Source organism: Microtus oregoni, unplaced genomic scaffold (genome assembly GCF_018167655.1).
Source record: "Microtus oregoni isolate MIOR12 unplaced genomic scaffold, Mior012 000029F_ref0000214, whole genome shotgun sequence".
In the NCBI taxonomy this organism is placed as follows: Eukaryota; Metazoa; Chordata; class Mammalia; order Rodentia; family Cricetidae; genus Microtus; species Microtus oregoni.
In genome coordinates, this window is record NW_024543088.1 from 19,045,781 (window position 1) to 19,068,182 (window position 22,402).

The following is a 22,402-nucleotide window of genomic DNA, read 5'->3' on the forward strand; positions in this document are numbered from 1 at the left end:
AAGTCTATTATTTTGCACCTCAAATAACAAGGGGCAAGTTGGAAAACACCCTTAAGAAAGACAAAGGTGGACAGAAAGTTACTCAAGTGTTATGCAGTGACTAGTTTTGGATAAAGAGGTGTGTGGCTGAGTCCTTGGTACCAGTCTGATGGGAGACCTGAGACAAGATGCTCTAGTGTCTATACGAGGTGCATGCTTTAACTTTCATCTCTCAGATGTAGCCCTGCAGCAGGTCTGGTCTGATAAAGTTGGCAACATCCAAGGAATACGACTTGGTACCATTCACAGCGCTCCAAAGGCTGCTCAGAAAGCATGGGTCAAGATGTGCTTTCGGTGGGGAGACTGGAAGCTGTAACAGGAGCAGCAGCCACAAGCTTTGTGCTAACTAACTGTAAATCCCACACCTTAGAGGAAGAAGTTTTATTTCCCAACAATGCAAGAGTTGGAAGGGTTCTAAAACATGTACAAAATACAGCTACAAGGTGGGGCTGGGGTCCAAGGCTAGGCTTGCTGGACTTGAGGGTCTGGTTACAGAGTACTCTGACCACATGAAACAATAATAGCAATAGGAACAGCTGAGAGGATCATGCTACTTCTAGTGTAATGTATGAAATAGTGTGTAATGTACATACTATATGCTCGATGCTGCTGGTTTTGGAGGTCACATTATCACCACCTCCTCTTGACGGTTGAGGAAGCAATGGCAACTTACAGAAGAAGAGTAACTTGATGAGACCTAGATCCAACCCCAGGTAGGAAGGCTCCAGGGCCTGGACTCCTTGCTAACTATCTTACACCTGGACCAGCATTCTATTGAGAATAAGACAGGACAGGACTGAGGCAAAATCTCCCCACTGCATCTTTTCAGTTCTTGGTGAAGCCTGAATGATGATGGCCCATCACTTTTCCCCTCCAATTTGTTTTAACACTGTTCTTTTCTGGTGTTTGTTTTATATATTTTATCTTGCTGGTATTTTTTCTCAACTCCTTACATTTCTAATTGCAGTTATTTCAAAATTGTGCCCTAAAAAGATGGGTGGATATGTCCCTGTAATCCTAGTTATTTCAGAGGTTGAGGTTAAGAGGATTGGTTAAACCTACAAGTTAGAGCCAGGACGATAAGGTGAAATCCTGTCTCAAAACAAACACCACCCCCTACTTCATATCTTTAGCCTTTGTCATGTGTCATTTTCCCAGAAAACTCCACGGTCTCACTTCCCATCCCTACCTCAGTCATATGTGGCCTAGGTTGCTCCAGGCTCCTGCACAGGTGGGATCCTCTCATCTCCAGGGTCCCTAATTACTTCCATTTACTTAGAATCCCTACAGTCCCTCTTAAATACACTAGCCTGCCGTTTCTCAAAGCAGGAGAGGACTAACTATAGCACAGGCTCTGGGGCAAGCTTCCTGGACGCAAACCCTATGCCTAACAGCTATGAGATGTTGAGCAGGTTTTATACCTCACTATGCTTACTTGTAAAATGCAAATAAAAGCAGCAGTGGTCTCACAGGGTCGTTGTGAGGTGGTAATACCCGGACAAGGTCTAGACCAGGGATAAGCATTTCTTGTCTAGTCTAAGAACCTTACCAAGGGGCTCCGAACTTAGAGGCTCTGGACAGTCTTTTCATGAGACACACATGAACACAGATGTATTTCTGTAGAAAAGAAGTATAAAACTTACAAAAGTGCATATGACCTAGAAAAGGTATAACCTATCTAAGTCCACAAAAACTACCTGAGGTGCCGGGCGATGGTGGCGCACGCCTTTAATCCCAGCACTCGGGGGCAGAGGCAGGCAGATCTCTGGGAGTTCGAGACCAGCCTGGTCTATAGAGCTAGTTCCAGGATAGGCTCCAAAGCCACAGAGAAACCCTGTCTCGAAAAAACAAAAAACAAAAAACAAAAAAAAAAAAAAAAGAAAAAAAAAACTACCTGAGGTGAAGATGAACCCGCTCTCAGTGAGACACAGGAATATTTCCTGGGAAGATGGTACATCTTAATCAGCCACTATATTCTGAGTATATGAGGTGTCTAAGTGACAGAGAGTCTTCAAAATGCTTAAGTGTGGGATATATAGCAGCAAAAGCAATGAAAAAAATAAGTTTGCAAAGTTAGAAGATAAAGATCACCTAACTAAGCAGGAAGGGACCCCACAACCACATGACCCAGCTTCACAGCAACTGGAGCGCTCCAGTTTCAGGGGGTTCCTGGGTGCTGACAGATGTATTAAAGAGCAAGAGCCAAGCCTTTTGCTTCAAATTAACCAGCCCTTTTGAATCATTAAAAGTCTAAAACAGAGTATGTATTTCTCTTTGAAAAACAAGTAACAACAAAACAGTACAAAACATTAAATATTAAAGAAACACCTAAACAAAACAAAAAACCCCACACCACCTTTGGAAATCAATTTCTTTCAGAAGGTACAAGAGGTCAGTAAAAAGCAAATGTAAAAACTCATGATCCTTTGGCTCTCTGTTGAGCAAGAAGATCAAATATTTGTTTCCTCCCCCGTAATATAACCATTAACTTTTGTTAAAAATACAAGTCTCCAGGAAGCCCACACCCAGGTTTGGGCATGTTCTTTTGCCATTAAGTGTGTGCCTGGATGCCTGGCTATATTTCTGTGTCTCCTTTTTTAACACCATTCTGAAATCTACATTGAATCTCTGTCTTTTCTTTCTTTCTTTTTCTTTTTTTAAAGATTTATTTATTTATTTATTATGTATACAGTGTTCTGCCTGCGTGCCAGAAGAGGGCACCAGATCTCATTACAGATGGTTGTGGGTGCTGGGACTACAACTCAGGACCTCTGGAAGAGCAACCAGTGCTCTTAACCGCTGAGCCATCTCTCTAGCCCTGGAACCTTTTTCTTAACCCCAATTAGAAGTGATAATATTCAGCCAGGTGGTGGTAGCTCATGCCTTTACTCCCAGCACTTCTGTATACCTATGGGCTTTGCTGACTTCTTTTCAACAGGCTGAGAAAGTACCCACCGGGGCTTCATGCTCCTCACCTTTCTCTCTAGGCCAAACAGAAGGCGTACGTGTGAGAGCATGCATAGAGCCACAGCTTGACTTCTGCTGCAGGCAGTCTAACCCAGAGCCTTGCATGTACCAACTAAACCCTATTATTGAGTAAGCCTTCAGTCCACAAAGACACTTCAAAACATGATTGTATGTTGGATAACATTAATGACAAAGTGGGAGAATTTGTTTTAAAAAAATAGTCAGTAGGGGAAATACCATTATAGAACGGCTCTTGCAATCCTAAAAATCTGTTTTGTTTTTATTTTTGTTTAAAATGTGTATGGATGTTTTGCCTACATATATATCTTTGTACCATGTGTGTGCCTAGTACCATGGAGGTCAGGAGAGGGTCTCAGATACCCTAAAACTTAAGTTCAGATGGTTGTGAGCCACACCATGTGGGTTTTTTAAATTAAACCCAGCTCCTCTGGAAGAGTAACAAGTGCTCTTAACCACTGGGCATCTCTCCAGCCCCTGTGTAAATCTGTAAGAGCAGTGAGAACCAGTGATGGCAAGTCCCAAGGTGTTAAGGTGTTCAGGAGGAACATGCACCCTTAGGGTTCATTGCACTGCTTCCTTAAGCATCCTCATGGGATGAAATGTCCTAGTACAGACATAGTCTTCATTCACTATCAACATAAACTCACAGGAGGAACGGTCAGTAAACGAGTGTGTAGGTAAAAAGATGGCCTATGTATATGTGGGATACTACACAAAATGTATAAATTTTTACTATTTTTTTTAATATTTATTTATTTATTTGTTATGTATACAATATTCTGTCTGTGTGTATGTCTGCAGGCCAGAAGAGGGCACCAGACCTCATTACAGATGGTTGTGAGCCACCATGTGGTTGCCGGGAATTGAACTCAGGACCTTTGGAAGAGCAGGCAATGCTCTTAACCTCTGAGCCATCTCTCCAGCCCCCTGAATTTTTACTATTAAAGAACAATAATAATAACCTGCCTAGAAGTCCCAAGGTTTAAAGAACACCCAAGATAAGCACACGAACCACTTCACTACGATGAGGAGAGATAAATCTGATATGGTGTATGCCTGCAATCTTAGTACCTGAAAGGCCGAGGCAGACCTGCCAAGTTCAAGGCTAGCCTGGAGTACTCAGAGAGTTCTAGAGTACCCCAGGCTACATAGCAAGATCCCCACCCCCATCGTCCGGACACATACCCCTCCACTTGCCTGTCCAACTATCTTGTCCTTAGCACCCTCAGCGCTCACACTTTTAAGACCTGAACTATGGCACGACATGAGGCGAGAACAAGAGAGGGATAAAAATATGAGAACACAAGGCCCCAGGACTGCTCCGGGGAATGACTGACTAAGAGTGCGGAAAACCTTCACAGAGGTTATTTGCAGAAACTAAGTGTAGTGGCTTACACCTTTAATCCCAGCACCCAGGAGGCAGAGGAAGGCGGATCTCTGTGAGTTTGAAATCAGCCTGGTCTACAGAATAAGTTCCAGCCCAACCAAAGTTACACCATAACACCTTATCTTTATTATTTTTATATAAACTTTTTATTTTTTGCAGAGCAGTGGACACAGCATAAAACAGGACTGGATAACGATGGGCTCTCTAGCACAGCTGTATCTAATCAGGAAGCAGCCCCCTTCTCACAGGAGAAAGCCAAGGAAGGAGACAAAGCAGCAGTGAAGGACAGGGCATGATGCAGAATAAGCAGGGCCAGACCTCAGTGCCATGCAAAAGGAACTGGAGTGAGGAAGTCTGGGCACAGACAGAGTTATCCCTATAGGTTGTCACTCAAAGTTGTTGGTGACTGAGACAACCATCTATAGAGTTACTGGGATCCCATTATTTATTTATTTATTGTTGTTTGTTTGTTTTTTGAGACAGTGTCTCGGTATATAGCTCTGGCTGTCCTGGAACTCTGTAGACCACAGAGTTATCCCTATAGGTTGTCATTCAAAGTTGTTGGTGACTGAAACAACCATCTATCGAGTTACTGGCATTCCATTTATTTATTTATTTATTTACTTATTGTCATTGTTGTTTGTTTTTTAAGACAGGGTCTCGGTATATAGCTCTGGCTGTCCTAGAACTCACTCTGTAGACCAGGCTGGCCTTGAACTCACAGAGATCAACTTGTCTCTGTATCCCAAGTGCTAGGATTAGTGTGAGCCTTTCTGCTCAGCAGAATTTTTTTTTAATATTTATTTATTTATTATGTATACAATATTCTGTCTGTGTGTATGTCTGCAGGCCAGAAGAGGGCACCAGACCTCATTACAGATGGTTGTGAGCCACCATGTGGTTGCCGGGAATTGAACTCAGGACCTTTGGAAGAGCAGGCAATGCTCTTAACCACTGAGCCATCTCTCCAGCCCTCTGCTCAGCAGAATTACTGAGATTTTAGAAAGCATTTTTATAAGGAATTGACTCAAACATGAGTAGCTGGAACTTAAATCATCTGACAAGTGAATACTCACCACAGCAATTACAGGAATGAGCACCCCCAAATTCCCCGCACTGCTGGAAGCCTAGGAAAATAGCAAAAACATTTCTTTTACAAACAAAAAAAACCCAACAGTATTGTACAGACTAGGATTCCCTAACCTAAGAAAAACAACGAGGCATATTCATAGGTGTATAAAGACACCCATCTGTCACATTCTTTGGTTCTGGCGCCTTTCCCATGCTAAGCACTTAAACTATAAACTCTAGTCCCCACGCTGCATAATTCACGTTTGTGCACATGGTGCTGAGGACCAACCCTGGAGCCTTGCACACACTGCACAAGTACTCTGCCACTGGGCCACACCCTTAGCCCTAGAATAGCTGCAGTGAGAGGTGGACAGAGACAACTTAAATGTCAAATATAAACCATTAACTTATGGTTGAATAAATAGTGCAATTTACATTAGTGTGACATAGTCACTAAGAAAACAACTTTTTGAAAAAAAAATTACTCACCTTGGAAGAGTGCTGACAGAAATTTTAAATGAAAACAAATGAGGGTTTGAGGACCCTCTGATTCAATTATAGTTAGGTAATATACACAAGCAGAGAAAATGCCAAAGCACCTAAGTAGAGGGATTATGGCTTTTTGCTTACTAAGTTCTGTAACTTTTCTATAAGTTAGGAAATCCCAGAAGATTTAATAATTAAATGGTTAAGTTCTCTAATAGGCCCAAAAATCTGGCTAAACTGCAACAAACACTTGTGGGGAGCTAAGGAAGCCCTGAGCAAATGTGTATTGTTGACTCGGGCACAGCTGTCAAGGACCTAACGTCTCAGATCCCATGGGAGTGGCAAATCCTCTCGTCTCAGTGCAAATGAGGACACTGTGACAACTGACCTGCAGCAGCAGCCTCTTACTCCTGAGTGATTGAGATGGCCATCTATAAAGACCCTCCCCTGCCGGGCGGTGGTGGCACACGCCTTTAATCCCAGTACTCGGGAGGCAGAGGCAGGTGGATCTCTGTGAGTTCGAGACCAGCCTGGTCTACAAGAGCTAGTTCCAGGACAGGCTCCAAAGCTACAGAGGAACCCTGTCTTGAAAAACCAAAATAAATAAATAAAAATAAAGACCCTCCCCTGTGCTAGACACAATAAATACACAGAGGTTCTGGGGTGCTGAGTAGGAGTGCTCCATTAAAGCAAGCACAGCCTCCCTGACCTCAACTTCTATGCGTGTATGTGTCCCTTCTTTATTCCCTCACTGCTCCAGTCAGGTTTTTAGAACCAAGCCATGCTGGACTCGGCAGACAATGGTGCCAAACTTTAGAAGAATGAACTATGCACTGTATCTATAACAGTGATAGCAGATAGCACTGAGGACCCCACTGTGACCTGGAAGTGTTCCGAATGCCTTTCTTGCATTAACTTCTGGGGAGATTCACCAAGAATCAGAGCAAATCTTGGCAAAGTCATATGGTCACTTGAGAAGATGCAGACAGAATCCCAATCTGGTTTTCCTGGGCTGTAGCAGATAAGCACTGGTCCTCTTTGCTCTGAACTGGAAGACCCAAAGTCTCAGAGCTACACAATGGAGTAGAGCCCCCTCCATGGTCTTAGTTTAACTTTTTTTTTTTTAATTTTTGAATACAGGCTGGCCTAGAACTTGCTATGCAGACTAGGCTAGTGGCTGGTACTCTACCTCCCGAGGGCTGGGATTAAAGGCATGCACCATCACATCTGGCAGTTATAGGTAGTCACGAGCCAGTGTCTTCCTCTCACTTTTACAGGCTCTCCTTACCCAAGAAGGTTCTATTTCAATAAATACTTGGCAAACAGTAACTACTCTACAAAGAATAGGATTCCTACCTCTGTACTTAGGAGAAATAGAATTCTGGTGTTGCTCTTCTAGCCTGTGAATAAGCATTAAATCCCAGGAGTCTTGAGACTCCATAGGAAAGTGTGGCAAGAGGAAGCAAACAGGAGTGAACACAGATCGCAGTAGGTCAGTGGGCACTGGTCCATTTCTTGTAGGAAGGAAAGAAAACACACTTCCTCAAGTGTTTAGTACCTCCCTGCATCACCAGCCCTTCTCTCCCATCTACTGACATTTAAAGTCTCTCCTGAGAGCTTGGAAAGTCACCAGCCTGGGAATCTTGATAGACTGGTCAGAAGAACATGGCTGAATTATAGACAAGTTCTTTTATTTATTTATTTTTATTTGTTGTGCATTAGGTGTTTTACCTGCATGTATATCTGTATGAGGGCATTGGATCCCCTGGTACCAAAGTTACAGATACAGATGGTGTGAGCTGCCATGTGGGTGTTGGGAATTGAACCCGGGTACACTGGAAGAGCAGCCAATGTTCTTAACCACTGAGTCATGTCCAGCCTTGTCCAGTAACTATGGACAAGATCTTAAGCAGGTTCTTTTGTTTTGTTTTTGGTATCAGCTACTCGTTGACCAAGGCTTTCACAGGAAGGATTCCACAAAGATGTCAACTCAGATACCACCTCTGCGAAGCATTTCTGACCAGCCTAGTCTAAAGTGCTCCTTGCTGGACTGCTATGCTCTGTGCTCCCCAAAGCCTCTCAAGGAGAGGGTGCTATCTTATTTACTTGACCTCCTCACCTGGAACAACAGCCAGGACCCTGCAGTCCACGGGACTAATCCTAACCATTACCTGTCTCTTGCATAAGCCTACAGCTGCAACCAGGCCCTTGCAGCCCACGGGCCTAATCCTAACCGTTACCTGTCTCTTGCATAAGCCTACAGCTGCAACCAGGCCCTTGCAGCCCACGGGCCTAATCGTAATCATTAACTGTCTCTTGCACACGCCTACAGCTGCTGTCAGCTACCATAGCAGAGTGGAGCTGTTGCAACAGAAACTGTCTTGAGCCTGTAAAGCCTACACTATTGACAGCCTCGTTCTTTACAGTAAGTGGGCTGACCCTGACTGGTGACAATACCTGGCCCCCAGTGGTTGAATGTAGTAACATTGAAAGGGAGGGAATAGTATAAGAGCATGAAAATGGAAACATGGGAGGTTTGCTGTTAGTGGGGAGATGATGTGGTAAGAGAGACCCCCCCGTCTTAAATACCCCCAAATAATCAATTTGAACATTTAAAAGGTAGCCTTCTGTCTGTCCATGGGGACCTGCCTTTCTAGAACAGTCTTACAGCAGATAAAGGATGGTCCTTCGTATGTTTCAATGGCAGCATGTAAGGTTCCTCAGCATAGGCTCAGACCAGGACACTCTCACCTGCTTCCATATGGTGACACAGGGAGAAAGCTGCCGGGAAGAAGCCCATGCTGCTGCCGCTGCCCCTGGAGCTGATACAAGCCAGATGCAGTCTGGTGAGGAAGCCACACCCCTCCCTACCCCACCAGCACCCTGAGTGAGAAGCCACTCTCCTTCTTCTTGTTTTCTCCAGATGTTCTTAAACCACCTAACAGGTGGTAGGGTGTAACTCAGTGGTGGAGCACACACTTAGCATATGTGAAATCTTGGCTTTGAGCCACAGAATCAAAAATTTAAAAAGTAAATAATTTAACACAGAAAGCACCATATTTCAGCCAAGACAATGCCTCAAAACCCAGCAACCTCTTTCTTCCTACCTTCAGGGCGGGGCCCTTCTCACTCGCCCTCTCACTGGCTCTTTTCCCCTCCAGGCCCAGCTGTACAAACAGTTCCAGCAGGTTCATCAACAGCTCGTCCACAAGATGTTCTTCCTGAATGTTGGCTGCAATGTTGGCCAGGGCATTGATCACTGCTAGGGAACAGTGCCTAAAGAAAAGGAACAAAGGCAAACCCACTGCTGAGCCCTCTGGAGGGAGAAACACTGGCTCTAAGTTGGTCTGGCCTGCCTCACCATGCACAAGGAACTCCCAAAAGGTTATGAACATGCCATCGTCATGACAAACAGACCCTGAAAGTAAATGGCTGAATAAATTACTACGGACCTCTTGACCCAGAATCTGATTCAAGGAGCTAGATACCAGGGACCCTGATTTTCCTCTGACCATTAAAAGCCTACTGAATATCTGGATGCAGAATTACTCAGTTCTAGACTTTTCTGCTTGAGTTCTGTTATTCTCCTTCAAATCAAACCCAAACATCACTACTCCTGATGATTAGCTTCTCACCAGTGCTCCCCACAACTCTGGGACTGACATTACTAGCAGCAGGCAGTGAACACGAAGGAGTCCTGTAGTGATATTATGTTAGTAATCTAGCAAACAAAGCTTGCCTGAAGATCAGAGTGCAGAGTGCAGAGCTAAGCCACTAGTTAGCCACAGAGGTCAGGCAGTGGTGGCACACACCTTTCCCTGATAGATCTCTGTGAGTTCAAGGTCACCCTGATCTTCAGGCAAGCTTTGTTGAGGCGTCAGTATGAGTATGCAGTCTGAGGATCGCCCCTTTAGTCTGAAGATTTGGTAGAGGTAAAAGGCCTCTCTAGCGTTGACTACACTGCTTCTCTGATCTCTCAGTTTTCACCCCCTAATATCTGACTCTAGGGTTTTATTTATTAAAACCAACTAGAACTCATGATACAGAGTCCCAGGACCACCTGCCTCTGGATTATGGACATCCTACATAAACCCCAGGAGTGAAACTGATGTTGCCCCTTCAGCCAGGTGTCAGGGGCCAGGCCTCTGCAGCTTTGCAATCAGCAGCTCTGATATTGGCATGGTGTGTTACTAGTTGATGCACATAGGCCTTTGAGTCTTGGTTTCTTCCTGTGTGAAACAAGTATAATAATTCCCTCTTCATAAGCAGGAGGAGTTAAGCACTGAACAGGCTGGTCCCTAGCAAATGCTAGTCACGACAAAAGGCACTCCTTTCCCAGTTAGGTAAAGCCTGGCAGGTTAGGGGAACAAAAGCTATCAAATGTTCCTACTGGTGAGAAGACAAACTTGGGAGGTTTTGTGTGTGTGTGTGTGTGTGTGTGTGTGTGTGTGTGTGTGTGTAGGGGCTGGAACCCAGGACCCTGTGTATGCCAGGCAAGTGCTCTAACACTGAGCCACAGCCTCAGATTGACAAATCATTTTAATGGCAATAAGAGGCTTTATGGGGAAAAATGGCAATTTCGACCAGAAACTGAAGAAACTGTAGCATGAGATTAGCAGGAATTGCACAAAGTGAGGTCAGAGCTCAGCAAAATCAGAACAAGGGCCAGAAAGAGGCCAGCAGGGAGCCAGTCAAAGAGCAGGAGGTACCCAAGGACAAGGAGTCCCAGGTTAAGGGAACAACATGGGAAAAGAAGTGCAGACACCAGGATGGACAGAAGAAGGGAGGCAAGTTTGGATGGGACCCCAATCTAGTCCTCAGATTGTTTATAGTCTGGACACACAATGGTGGCAGTGAGAAAACACTGATACAACTGTTCCTCACTACCCATGGGAAACTGGCTGCAAAACTCCCTAGGATATAAAACATCCTTTCATTTAAAATGGTGTGGTAGCTGGGTGTAATAGCAAATAACATACACTTGTAATCTCAGCACTTAGATGGTGGAGGCAGGAGTATCATAAGTTCGAGGAAACTTGAGCTATCACAGCAAGACTAATAAACAAAAGGTAAATAAACTAGGATGGTATTTGCATATATTATGACTACATTTTTGCATACTTTAAATCATTTCATAATTACCCTAGTGCTTACTACAATGCAAATATCACAAAAAGTGTTTTTTTGTTGCTGTTGTTGTTAGTGTTGGGTTGTTCTTTTTTTAAAGATAGGATTTCACTATGTAGCAGAACTTGCTATGTGGCTCAGGCTGGCCTCTAACTCTCAGTCCTCTTGCCTCAACTTCCTAAGCGGCTGTGTTACAGTGTGTATCACCTCTCCCAGCGCTGGAGATATTTTATTATTTGGAGAATGCTGATGAGAAAATCTGAACATGGACAGGATAGATGCATGTCTTGGTTTTAACATTTCCTACCTGTCGGTGGAGACCAACTGTGTAACAATGCCAAGAGCTCACACTGGTCAAGAACTTGCACGTATATAATCTCCCACCAAAGTCCTAACAGACCCACGCCGCTTAGCTTCTGGGATCAGTTGAGATAGGTGCACTCAGGGTGGTCTGGCTCACAGACCCGCACATACATCTCTATTCACTGCTCACACAATGAGACGTACTCTTTGGCAGGTGAAGAAACCAGGCATGGACAAGCCGAGCATTTACTGAGGCAAGGCGGCTGCACTGCTGCCCACTAAACTGACGACTAGGAACAGTAATGCCAACACAGGGGTGCTCGGCTCTGCACCAGTCTCACGTCTTTGTCTGACTTTTCTTCCTGCCTTCTCTCTCTTCTGATCTGACAACCTCTTGTGAGATCCTTCAAACATGAAGAGACATGGCTCTTCCTCATGGCATTCTGGGTAAAGTCAAGAAGCATCTCTCAGTCTGCCAAGGAAAACTGGCCAGGCTTTGTACAAATACAGAGTGCGCAAAGATATAAACGTCTGTTCCCTGGGCCTCCAAATTCCAATTGCCTCAATAACCCTGCACATGGGTTTTTTTTTTTTTGAGGGGGGAATGCGAAGAAGCAAACCTAGGGCCTTATACTTGCTGGTGGCCAATTGTTTTGCATTAAATCTCCAGTCCTCAAATCCTACTTTAAAAAATCTAACCTAAGAAAAGCACACTCACAGGTTGGTGGTGGTGGCACACACCTTTAATCCTAGCACTCAGGAGGCAGAAATAGGTGGATCTTTGTGAGTTCGAGGCCAGCCTGGTCTACAGAGTGAGTTACAGGATGGCTAGGGCTCCATAGAGAAACCCTGCCTCAAAAACAAAAACAATACAAACAACAACAACAAAACAAACAAAAAAAGCATACTCACATAGCTTTTCCATAGCTATTACACTATTTATTCAATGTAGTACCTTCTGGTATGGAAACTAGAAAACTACCCAATACCCAAACTAAACTGGTTAGAATCTTGGCACAGTGTGGTACTATGCAGTTATTTAAAGCAAGACACAGGGCAACATTTCAGGTGTAGCTGGCATGTTGCTTATGTTTAAGAAGCAGGTCACCTAGATGTGCTTTATGGGCCTGTGTGGCAGAGAATGGAGCAGAGCAGAGGGCCATAGGTGTAGCTCAGAACAAACTGCTGCCACGTGTGGTTTTTATGTGCTGCCTTGCATGTACACTGATTTATAGCATATAGCTTCTGTAAGAAGGCTAACACCCACAGGCCAATCCTCAAACTTTCCTCAAACACAGTTAAATGTTGTCAAGCTCTAGAGCAAAGAGGTATAGAATTACCTGTAGCCATGGTCTTTGTAATCTTTGGTGGCCGAATAGACAACTGAACTGGCCTTCACACTGATTTGCTGAAAGAGATTCCAGACTTCCTGATAAATGTATTGCTGGAAGAGAGCAGGAGATACTGTCACCATCCATAATCCCTGAGGCCACTCCTAGACATGGGAAGACCCCTCCCGTCATCACCCAGGGAGGACCATGCAGGGCATACTTTTGTATGCATGTGTGTGTTTAAGTGCTAAGACATGTATATGGTGGTAAGAGGAAAACATTTTAATTTTCTCCTTCCATCACTCAGGTTCCAGAGATTGAACTCAAGTCCACAGGCTTGTCAGCAGTCTTTTTTACCCACCAAGTCATCTTTGCCAGCTATGTTTATTTTATTGATTGACTGGTTTATATACAGCGTTTTACTATGAAGCCCTGGCAGGCCTAGAACTCACTATATAGAGCAAGCTGGCTTTGAACTCACAGAAATCCTCCTGCTTCTGGTTCCCAAGTGCTGGGATTAAAGGTGTACATACCATGCCTGGACAATATTTTATTGCTTTAAGATTCTATTTTGAAATTATGTATATATGTGGGTGTCTGCACAGGAGTGTGTGCCTGGGATGCAGGTACCCTCCAAGGCCAGAAGAGAGCATCATACATACCTCCTAGAGCTGAGGTCTTGGGACTCTGTGCCACCTGACTGGGAGCTTAGGACTGAGCTCGGGTCTTCTAGAAGAATAGTATGCATTTCTGGCCTTTTTTTTGAGACAAGGGTTTGAATTCCGAATTCTTTTGTCTCTACTTCCTAAGTGCTGGGACTACAGGCATTTATCATGGTTCCTGTCTAAGATCTATTTCTAGAGCTCTAAGAAAATCCAAATCAAAAGGAAAGAAGTAGCTTTTATTTAGACCCAATTTTATGCTAGCTACGTTGATAAGAAATGAGTTTCCAGAGAGTGATACAACCACTGACTACAAATTCTCTCCAGCCGGGCGGTGGTGGCGCACGCCTTTAATCCCAGCACTCGGGAGGCAGAGGCAGGTGGATCTCTGTGAGTTCGAGACCAGCCTGGTCTACAAGAGCTAGTTCCAGGACAGGCTCCAAAACCACAGAGAAACCCTGTCTCGAAAAACCAAAAAAAAAGAAAAAAAAAAAATTCTCTCCCTACAGTGCTGAAACCACTGTGAGAATTTAGCTTAGTTTCAAGGTGCATTAACAGTGCAATTTTCTACTCCTTATAATCAAGGTTTCCAGCTCCAGCCTCACTGTAGGGCTTTTCCTTACATTTCCAGTGATAACCAGGCAGCCCAGCTGGTCGATGATGAGAACATCAAGCGGCGAGGGAGGCTGGCAGAATTTCTGCTGCAGGATCTGCAGAATTGGCTCCATGACCTTTGGGGTGTCTCTCAGAGCCACTGCAATGTGTCCCAAGGCACGGATGGTATGGTCAGGAATCAAGTGAGCATCCCTATGGGGGGAAGAAGAGAGGTGTTTCAAAAGCTCTGAGAGTTGGACGTGGTGGTGCACACCTTTAATCCCAGCACTCAGGAGGCAAAGGCAGGTGGATCTTTGGGTTTAAGGCCAGCCTGGTTTATGGAATGACAGCCGGGACAGTCAGGGGTCCACAGAAAAACCTTGTTTCGAAAAAACAAAAAACAAACAAACAAAAAAAAACGATCAAACAAAAAACCCTCCAAAAGTAAAGCAGCTCCGAGGCATGCAGTGGTGAAACAAAACAAGAGACCACAGCCTCAACCTTGTTCACCATGGCCTTGAAGAAGCAACTGAAGGAACTGCAGTGGTCTCTCACCGCATTCAGAGACAGAGACCCAGACTTTCACTCCAGCACAGGGTCCAGAATGTACATTTGAGGGTAAGATTGACCTTGACCCTTCAGCAGACCCAATGCGTGGCTACACTGTGAGCAGGGAAGAGGCACAACACAGTGACTGAGCCTGCAAAGCAGAGCCACGCTTCCAAATGATAGGCACATACTTGTCACTCTCCTGGGAGATGTACAGTCGGTTGGAGAGGCTAGCCAGGAAGGCCTCCACTATCACTGGGTCCACGGTCAGGCCAGCCTTCAGGCACCTGTGCAGCAAATAAGTCCAGGTGACATCAGGTGTTAAGAAAACGGAATGGTTTTGTTTTTCTGCTTGGTTTGTTCCTTGCCAAGATGTACAACATTTTACATAGCAGCTCTGAAGTTTCTACTCCAGAAACCTGAATGAAAAGCCATTCTATAGAATGAATTTAAGGAATTATAGCTAACTTCACCTACTTGGTAGTATCTCTTCTGGAAACAATAACTTAAATCACTTTGCCAGTTTTGAAGGAACAGCTTCCTTCAGAATAATGTAACCATGCTAATTCCAATTTCACACTTCCTTTACCATTCATAGCAACTGACTCCCAGACAGCTGAGGGAACATCATACCAAGCCCCTGACCCCTGCTGATTAACTCAGGGCCTTACAAAGGCAAAGCACATGTCCTGCCACTAAACTGCATCTCTGCTCCCTACCAGGGTGTTTTATTAAGGAGAGATGCTTATGTTATTCAGAAAATAGGAACCTTTAGAAGCCCCCAAGAACGTGAAGCCTTCTTTCTCAGGTGTATCCTGCTTGCCCCATCTGTTTGGCTCTTAAGGCATACTGAGAATGAGAAGCCAGAATTCAAAAGGAGGCACACATTCATGCACATTAGAGAGCAAGAGCATGCAGCAAGTCTCCACAGCAAAGAACAATTAATCTTACTGAAAATATCAGTAAAAGCTGTTGTGGGACATTTGATCACACTGTGTGAAGACATGTCTCTGCTGAGGCATGTTCTGATTGGTCTGATAAAGAGCTGACTTGCCAAAAGCTAGGCAGAAAAAGATAGGCAGGACTTCTGGGACGAGAGAAACTTGGAAGAATTGAAAGGCAGGGGATTCACCAGTCAGACAAAGGAAGTGGGAAGCATTGTACTGAGGAGTGGGAACAAGCCAAGAGACAGAATGTTGATTAATTTAAACAGGTTAATTTAAGTTTTAAGAGCTAGTTGGGAAAAAGCCTAGGCTAAGGCCAAGCTTTCTTTCATAATTAATAAGAAGTGTCATTATTGGGGAGCTGGTAGTCCAAAGAAAGACCTGTAAGTATAAAATCTCTGACTTATATCAAATATTATACAGAAAAAATATAATTACACGTTACTTTGGAAGATGAGCCAATGGGGAAATAAATCCTACATTTACTACAATTTTTCTCTAATAAGCAGCTTTTATTTTTCTGACCAAGAAAAGGCAGGCAGCTTTATTGAAAAAAAAAAAACTAAACAATTCTTTTTATAAATATACAATAAATAGAAACAAGCTTTAAATGAAAAGGATAACTTCACTCCTTTTGCATTGAGACTTTGCCTCCTTAGCTCCCCCTCCCCTTCCTTAGTTAAAGCTCCCACCTGCAGATGTTGTCAATGGCGATGTCCCGGAGCTGCTCATACATGGACGGCTGGTTCTTCTTACCCGGCAAGACATTTAGAGTTGACTCGGAATGCTCATTGGTGACACTGATTTTTATATCATTGCCAGCAACTAAAAGTAAAAACTCAAATTCAAACTTGTGTCTGATTTAGTTTTACTTTCATCCCTTTCTTTGTCTCAATCTAAGACCACAAGATAGTAGGCTTTATTTTTAGCTTGTGAAAACAAGCATGCAAACATCCAACCACATCTTACCCACTGGCTTGCTTCCTTTTTCTTTTTCTGAGACAGGATCTTACCATGCAGCCCTGGACTGCTTGGAGCTCACTATGTGGACCATGCTTGCCCCCTTAAAAGGCATGCACCACCATGCTTGGCTTACTAAACAGACCAAACATTCAAAGTCAAGAGTCTGAGACCAACAGAAAGGGTGAAGGAACATGTTTAAATCAAAAGGACAGATGGTTTATAAAGTGTTAAACTTGCTTACATAGATATAATCTACATGGGAAGTAGAAAGTAGAGAAAGACAAGATCTCCTGAGTAAATTGAGAGCATGGGGACCTTGGGGGAGGGTTGAAGAGGGGAGGGGAGAAGAGAGAACTGTAGAGCTCAATAAAAATCAATTTAAAAAATGGGAAAAAAGTGTTAAACTTGCTTATAAAGTAAGTTCAGCAATTTTTTAAGAACCATTTTTTAAAAATGACAAAGTCAGGCATGGTGGTGCACACCTTTAATCCCAGCATTCCAGAGAGAGGCAGGTGGATCTCTGTAAATTCAAGGCTCGCCTGATAGTGAGTTCCAGGACAGCCAGGGTTATGCAGAGAGACCTGTCCCAAACAACAACAACAACAACAACAACAACATAAATAACAAATATCCACATGAATGTAGCTTTGATGCTCAGTGAGGAAGTCCTGTCTCGTCCAAGCAGTGTGCACAAAGCAGGTAAGTGTGTGTTTGGCTGATGGTGCACGTGACAGAAGCCTGGGAGATCATAAGCACAAACTTAAACACTTACATCATTCCTTAACAAAGTTAAAATGACTAATTCAAAAGGTAGTTTGAAAACATTACAATTATGAATCAAGGATTTTTTTTCTTCTGTTTGTGTGTCTTTACTATAAGACTGAGGAAGTCTTCTGATGGCTAGGTTTGGGTTTCTTCATTAGTGCCTCACATCCATGGAAGCTGGACTAATTAATTAGTTAGTCAACTAATCAATCTGCACTAATTACTATTATATGAGAAGATCTGCTCTGAACCTGCATCCTCTATGGGGCAGCGTGGAACAAATGAGGCAGTGTACATGAGACTTCCAGCCCAGCTCTGAGCCCTTCAATAGGAGGCAAAGAAGGCCTGAGTCCTAGGGAATGGGGATCTGAACAGAGACAGAAGGAAAGATGTAGAGGAGAGGAAAGGCTCAAACAAGTATGGTCAGAACTCAAATAGTTACATGGCCCCTCTCACAAAGATCCAGAAGCTCTGAATGCTGAAGATGAGCTTGTTGTGGAATATGAGTTGGAAATGTGTACATTTGTTTAATGATGCAAAGATGTCCTGCATTCTTTTATACTGCATTTGTCTAACTCTATAGAGCTGTGTTACTTTGCCTGTTTAAAAGACTTGACAGGTCTAACAAAGATCTGAACAACCAATAGTAAGGTAGGAGAAAGGAAAGGTGGGTCTGGCGGCAGAGAGAATAAATAGGAGGAGAAACCTGAGGAGAGAAGATTGAGGAGTGAGAGAAAAGGAGGAAGACTCCAGGGGCCAGCCACCCAGCTAGACACAGAACAAGAAGGAAAGATATATAGAAATAGAAAAAGATAAAAGCCCAGAAGCAAAAGGTAGATGGGATAATTTAAGTTAAGAAAAGCTGGCAAGAAATAAGCTAAGGCCAGGCATTCATAATTAAGAATAAGGCTCCACTCCATGTGCTTTATTTGGGAGCTGGGTGGTAGGCCCTCAAAGAGCAAAGAGCAAAGCGTGAAAGCAAACAGCTACAAGAGCTATTACCTGTGTGGTACTGACTGTGGTACTTATAGAGTTTCACCAGCACTGGGGATGGAATCACCAGAAAGTCTCTCAAAGATGGTGTCACTGAGTGTACCACCACTGGGAACCTTTCACACAGGCGGCCCAAACCCTGCAACACAACATCAATCCATCATGCTGTCTGGAAAGAATCATCCACAAGGCCCTATGGACCCAAACTTCTGAAGTCAAAGCTCCCAGAGACTACCTGCTCATGGGTTAAGAGAAGGAAATGGTACTAATTCTTCAACAATCAAGACATATACATACATATATATATATATATATATATATATATATATATATATATATCTCTAAGACTGTTTGTGTCTAAGTAAATACATTAAGGTACAGAATAGGCTGTTAAGCAATGGAAGGTATGGAGTCAATAGGGTCTATATCAAGGAGAGTCTTAGCTAAGCAAAAGTGAGCATTATAACCAGGGCATCTCTCTGTGAGGCCCTGTGTCTATGACCTGCTCGCCTTGATTATATGCAAGGCAGTCTCACATCAAGGAGGAACACAGGTCCTCTTCAAGGCAAGCAGCTCTTGCAGAAATGCACGGCCCTATCCAGAAAAGCCTACCCTCAGTTCACAGCCGAATCTAATAGACATCTTAAAGGACAACTTTGTTGCCTTTTGTTTGATTCTGGAGAATCAGCTACAGCCTGAGCAATAGTAAGGGCACCTGTGAATGGGAATCTCTGGAGACTGACCTGTAGGCAGCAGATTAGCAAGGGCAAATGGGCAATGATGACCTTGCTGGATGTCTTGGACTGCAGCTTTTCAGACAGCTTGATGCAAAGGTTTTCTGCACCTTAATTTAAAATCAGAAGCAGATACAAATAATCACTACAGCCCAAGATTCAGAAAGTAAGTTCGTTCTTTCTTTCTTTCTTTCTTTCTTTCTTTCTTTCTTTTCCCTTTGGAGCTGAGGACTGAACCCAGGGCCTACTACTGAGCTAAATCTCCCAACCCCAGAAAATATGTTCTTACTGGTTAAGCACAGGACTTAGTAAAGCCCACACAAATACCTGTTACAGGTATTAACACTGAGAGATAACACTGGGAGTTTTGAAGCAGGCACCCACATGATGTGAATCTACGTTATCGTCTCTGTGTGTGGGACCCTTTTGTTTCACAGCATTCTACTAAGCAAAAATGTTTCCCAGACTCCCCCACCAGCCTCTTACCCTCCAGTTATGAACCTCCATCTCTCCAGAGCAAAGTCTAAAGATCCATCGAAAAACACCAGAGACAATGTACAGGCTTGGTGGCCTTGGGCTTCCCTTTCCTCCCAGGTCCACTGTCTTACATTGCAGGACAGGACAGCAAATGCCTGGGCCAAGCATTCTAGAAGTCACTTTGGGAAACACATAGGGGGATTCCTGAGTAGGTCTAGAGATCATAGGATGCAGAAAGGGAAGTTTGGGCTCACCCTGCTCATCCTTCACAGCCCACACCATGAGGTCCACGCAGGCAGCATTTGCTTGGCAGCGCAGTTTGAGGGGGCTCATCTCACTGTGGACCCTGTCTGCATCATGTAGAATCTTCTGGAGCTCCCCTTGGCTCATGTTGAACTGCTCCAACACAAAATCATGGATCTCTTTCACAAAGGAGGTGGGGAGATCTGTGGGAAAGAAAGTTTGGGGTGGGGGATAGTCACAGATGGGAAGAGCCACACCATAACATAAGTAGCAGGCGCCAACAGCTAAGGCTGTTCCCTCTCAACAAAAGCAAAGGTGATCTTGGAGGTGGTTACTGGGATTCTAAGAATGCCTGCAGGGTCAAGCATGAACAGGCTATGTCATAACTCCCCAAGAGCATATAGTTTGTTGGCCAGAGGAAAAGGGTGCTCCTGGAGTCAGACCAGGTGTTTGGTGGTGCTGAGGATCAAGCCAGGTGCTTACACTGTAGGCAAGTGCTCTACACTGAGCTATACTCTAAGCCCAGAGTACATCTTTTAAGCTGTCAAAAACTAAAACTCAAATATATGAAATACCTAAAAAGAGTGAGGTGGTAGTGGTGCGCACCTTTAATCTCAGCACTCGGGAGGCAGCGGGCAGCTCTTTATGAGTTTGAGGCCAGCCTGATCTACAAGACCTAGATTCAGGGCAGCTAGGGTTGTTGTACATAGAAACCCTGTCTCAAAATCCAAAAAATAAAGGAAAGAAAAGAAATACCTAAAAAGGGATATATCATCAATGGGATCATTCAGTTGAAAGATCAGTGATTTTCCTAATTCTCATCCTTGAGGCCTGAAAATTTCAGAACCACTGTGATAGGCAGAGGTCAGACCAGTAACAGACAGCTAAGGCAAAAGGACTCTAGGATGTCAGGCTGGGCTGGCCATCATTAATGAACTCCCCAGGGAACCCAAACCTTTGCTGCTATGGTCTCTATATGACTATTTCTCAGGGGCCCTCTTAATTAGATTAGGAATAGTTAAGTAAATTATAATGTATCTATATCTTAGAAATTTATGTAGTCACCAAAAAATATTTAAGAGGAACATTTAATGTTATGAAGAAACAGAATGGGAAAAACACATGAGAAACTGTGAGGAAACGTTAAACCTTTTATTTTCTAAAATGTCTAAATTTGATATGTAAAACTATATGCACAGGACAATGATACAGTGTATATAGAAAAACATATTAGGAAATAAACCAACTCTTCAGCCATCACTGGCAGTATTACCATCAGGGCCAGATTTTTAAAATTTTCTTATTTCCTCTAAAGTTCAGTCATGTGATCATGTTGCTCACATGTGATCTTTTATTTTTGGAGTTACGGGGATCTTGCTATATTGCCCTGACCGGTCTCAAATCCTTGGGCTCAGCTCATCCTTATGAGTAGCTAGGATTATACCCATAAGCCACATCTGTTTTCACACGTGATTTCTAAGTTGGCACAAACAGAAAGCAAGTAGCAGACTGTAAGAGTGGCCAGGGACCACCCCCTGTGCCCACATCCACCAACACCCTTACCTTTCATGTAGTACAGAGTATCTCGAAGCATCTTGAACATGGTCAGGTAGAGGGGATCACTGAAGCTTGTATAGTAGAGGTCAGCACTGGGATTGGTCTGCAGAGGAAACAGGCACTCAGCCACAGTGCAGAGACTCTCCGAACTGCTTTGGTCCTGCACACAGCCCAGCAAGCAACTACATTGTAAACTGAGCACCCACTTGCTGTAACTTGTAACAGACATTCAAATTTGCCTGTTCATCCTTCTCAGTAAAAGGCAAAAGTAAACAGGCGGTCCATGCCTGGCCCTGATGTTATAAAAACCGATAACAACAACAAAAACCACTACTAACATTTCACTGTCTTTGGTCTGGCATGGAAATGAAGGACATGAAAGACATGGAAGGGGAATCTAATATTAAATCTAATCATTTTGAAGGATGACACTATAGTTTGGGCACTCCGAGATTTAGCCTACATTTTACAATTAAAATTAATTTTAGGCCGGGCGGTGGTGGCCTTTAATCCCAGCACTCGGGAGGCAGAGGCAGGCGGATCTCTGTGAGTTTGAGACCAGTCTGGTCTACAAGAGCTAGTTCCAGGACAGGCTCCAAAACCACAGAGAAACCCTGTCTCAAAAAAAACAAAAAACAAAAAAAAACAAAACAAAAAAATTAATTTTAATTTTTTTTCCAAGACAGGGTTTCTGTGTAGTCCTGACTATTCTAGAACTTACTTCGTAGACCAGGCTGGCCTTGAACTCAGAGATCTGACTACCTTTGCCTGCCAAGTGCTGGGATTAAAGGTGTGAACCGCCACCACCTGGCTTGAATATTCTTTACCAATGTAATCTGAAATGTAGTGCTTGGAGAAAACAAAATAAACCCTTAAGACATGGCCTAGTGAGTTAAGATGTAGTCCTTAATGTCTGGGTACTACCAACTGAGAGGAGCTGGAGGCAGCATGGGGTGGGAGGGTGTGAGAGCCACCAAGCATTCAGGAGGGCACTGTTGGGAGCTGGTGACCAAGCACCATCAACAGTCTCTGCTTCATGACCACCCCTTACCAGTCCCTGTGACATTCTGCTGGGCACAGATGAAGAAATGAGATGGGCAGAGGGAAGAGCAGCTCAAAGTTCAGAGTTGAGATCAACTGAGGGTTTTCAATCACCCATGCCACATGTCCAAAGGACAACAACAGCACT

General features: G+C 43.8%; 1 protein-coding gene across 1 annotated transcript in view; it reads right to left on the reverse strand.

Moving 5' to 3' along the window:
• Pi4ka (phosphatidylinositol 4-kinase alpha) overlaps window positions 1–22,402 on the reverse strand; it is a 126,866-nt gene that overhangs the window by 61,769 nt on the left and 42,695 nt on the right. Inside the window, exons 10-19 of the mRNA XM_041678192.1 lie at window positions 21,220–21,316; window positions 19,668–19,859; window positions 18,946–19,046; window positions 18,212–18,341; window positions 16,174–16,306; window positions 14,729–14,824; window positions 14,018–14,201; window positions 12,742–12,845; window positions 9,079–9,247; window positions 5,491–5,541 (exon numbers count right to left, since the gene is read on the reverse strand). Of these exons, the coding sequence (XP_041534126.1) occupies window positions 5,491–5,541; window positions 9,079–9,247; window positions 12,742–12,845; window positions 14,018–14,201; window positions 14,729–14,824; window positions 16,174–16,306; window positions 18,212–18,341; window positions 18,946–19,046; window positions 19,668–19,859; window positions 21,220–21,316 (1,257 nt within the window). The remainder of the gene's footprint in view (window positions 1–5,490; window positions 5,542–9,078; window positions 9,248–12,741; window positions 12,846–14,017; window positions 14,202–14,728; window positions 14,825–16,173; window positions 16,307–18,211; window positions 18,342–18,945; window positions 19,047–19,667; window positions 19,860–21,219; window positions 21,317–22,402) is intronic.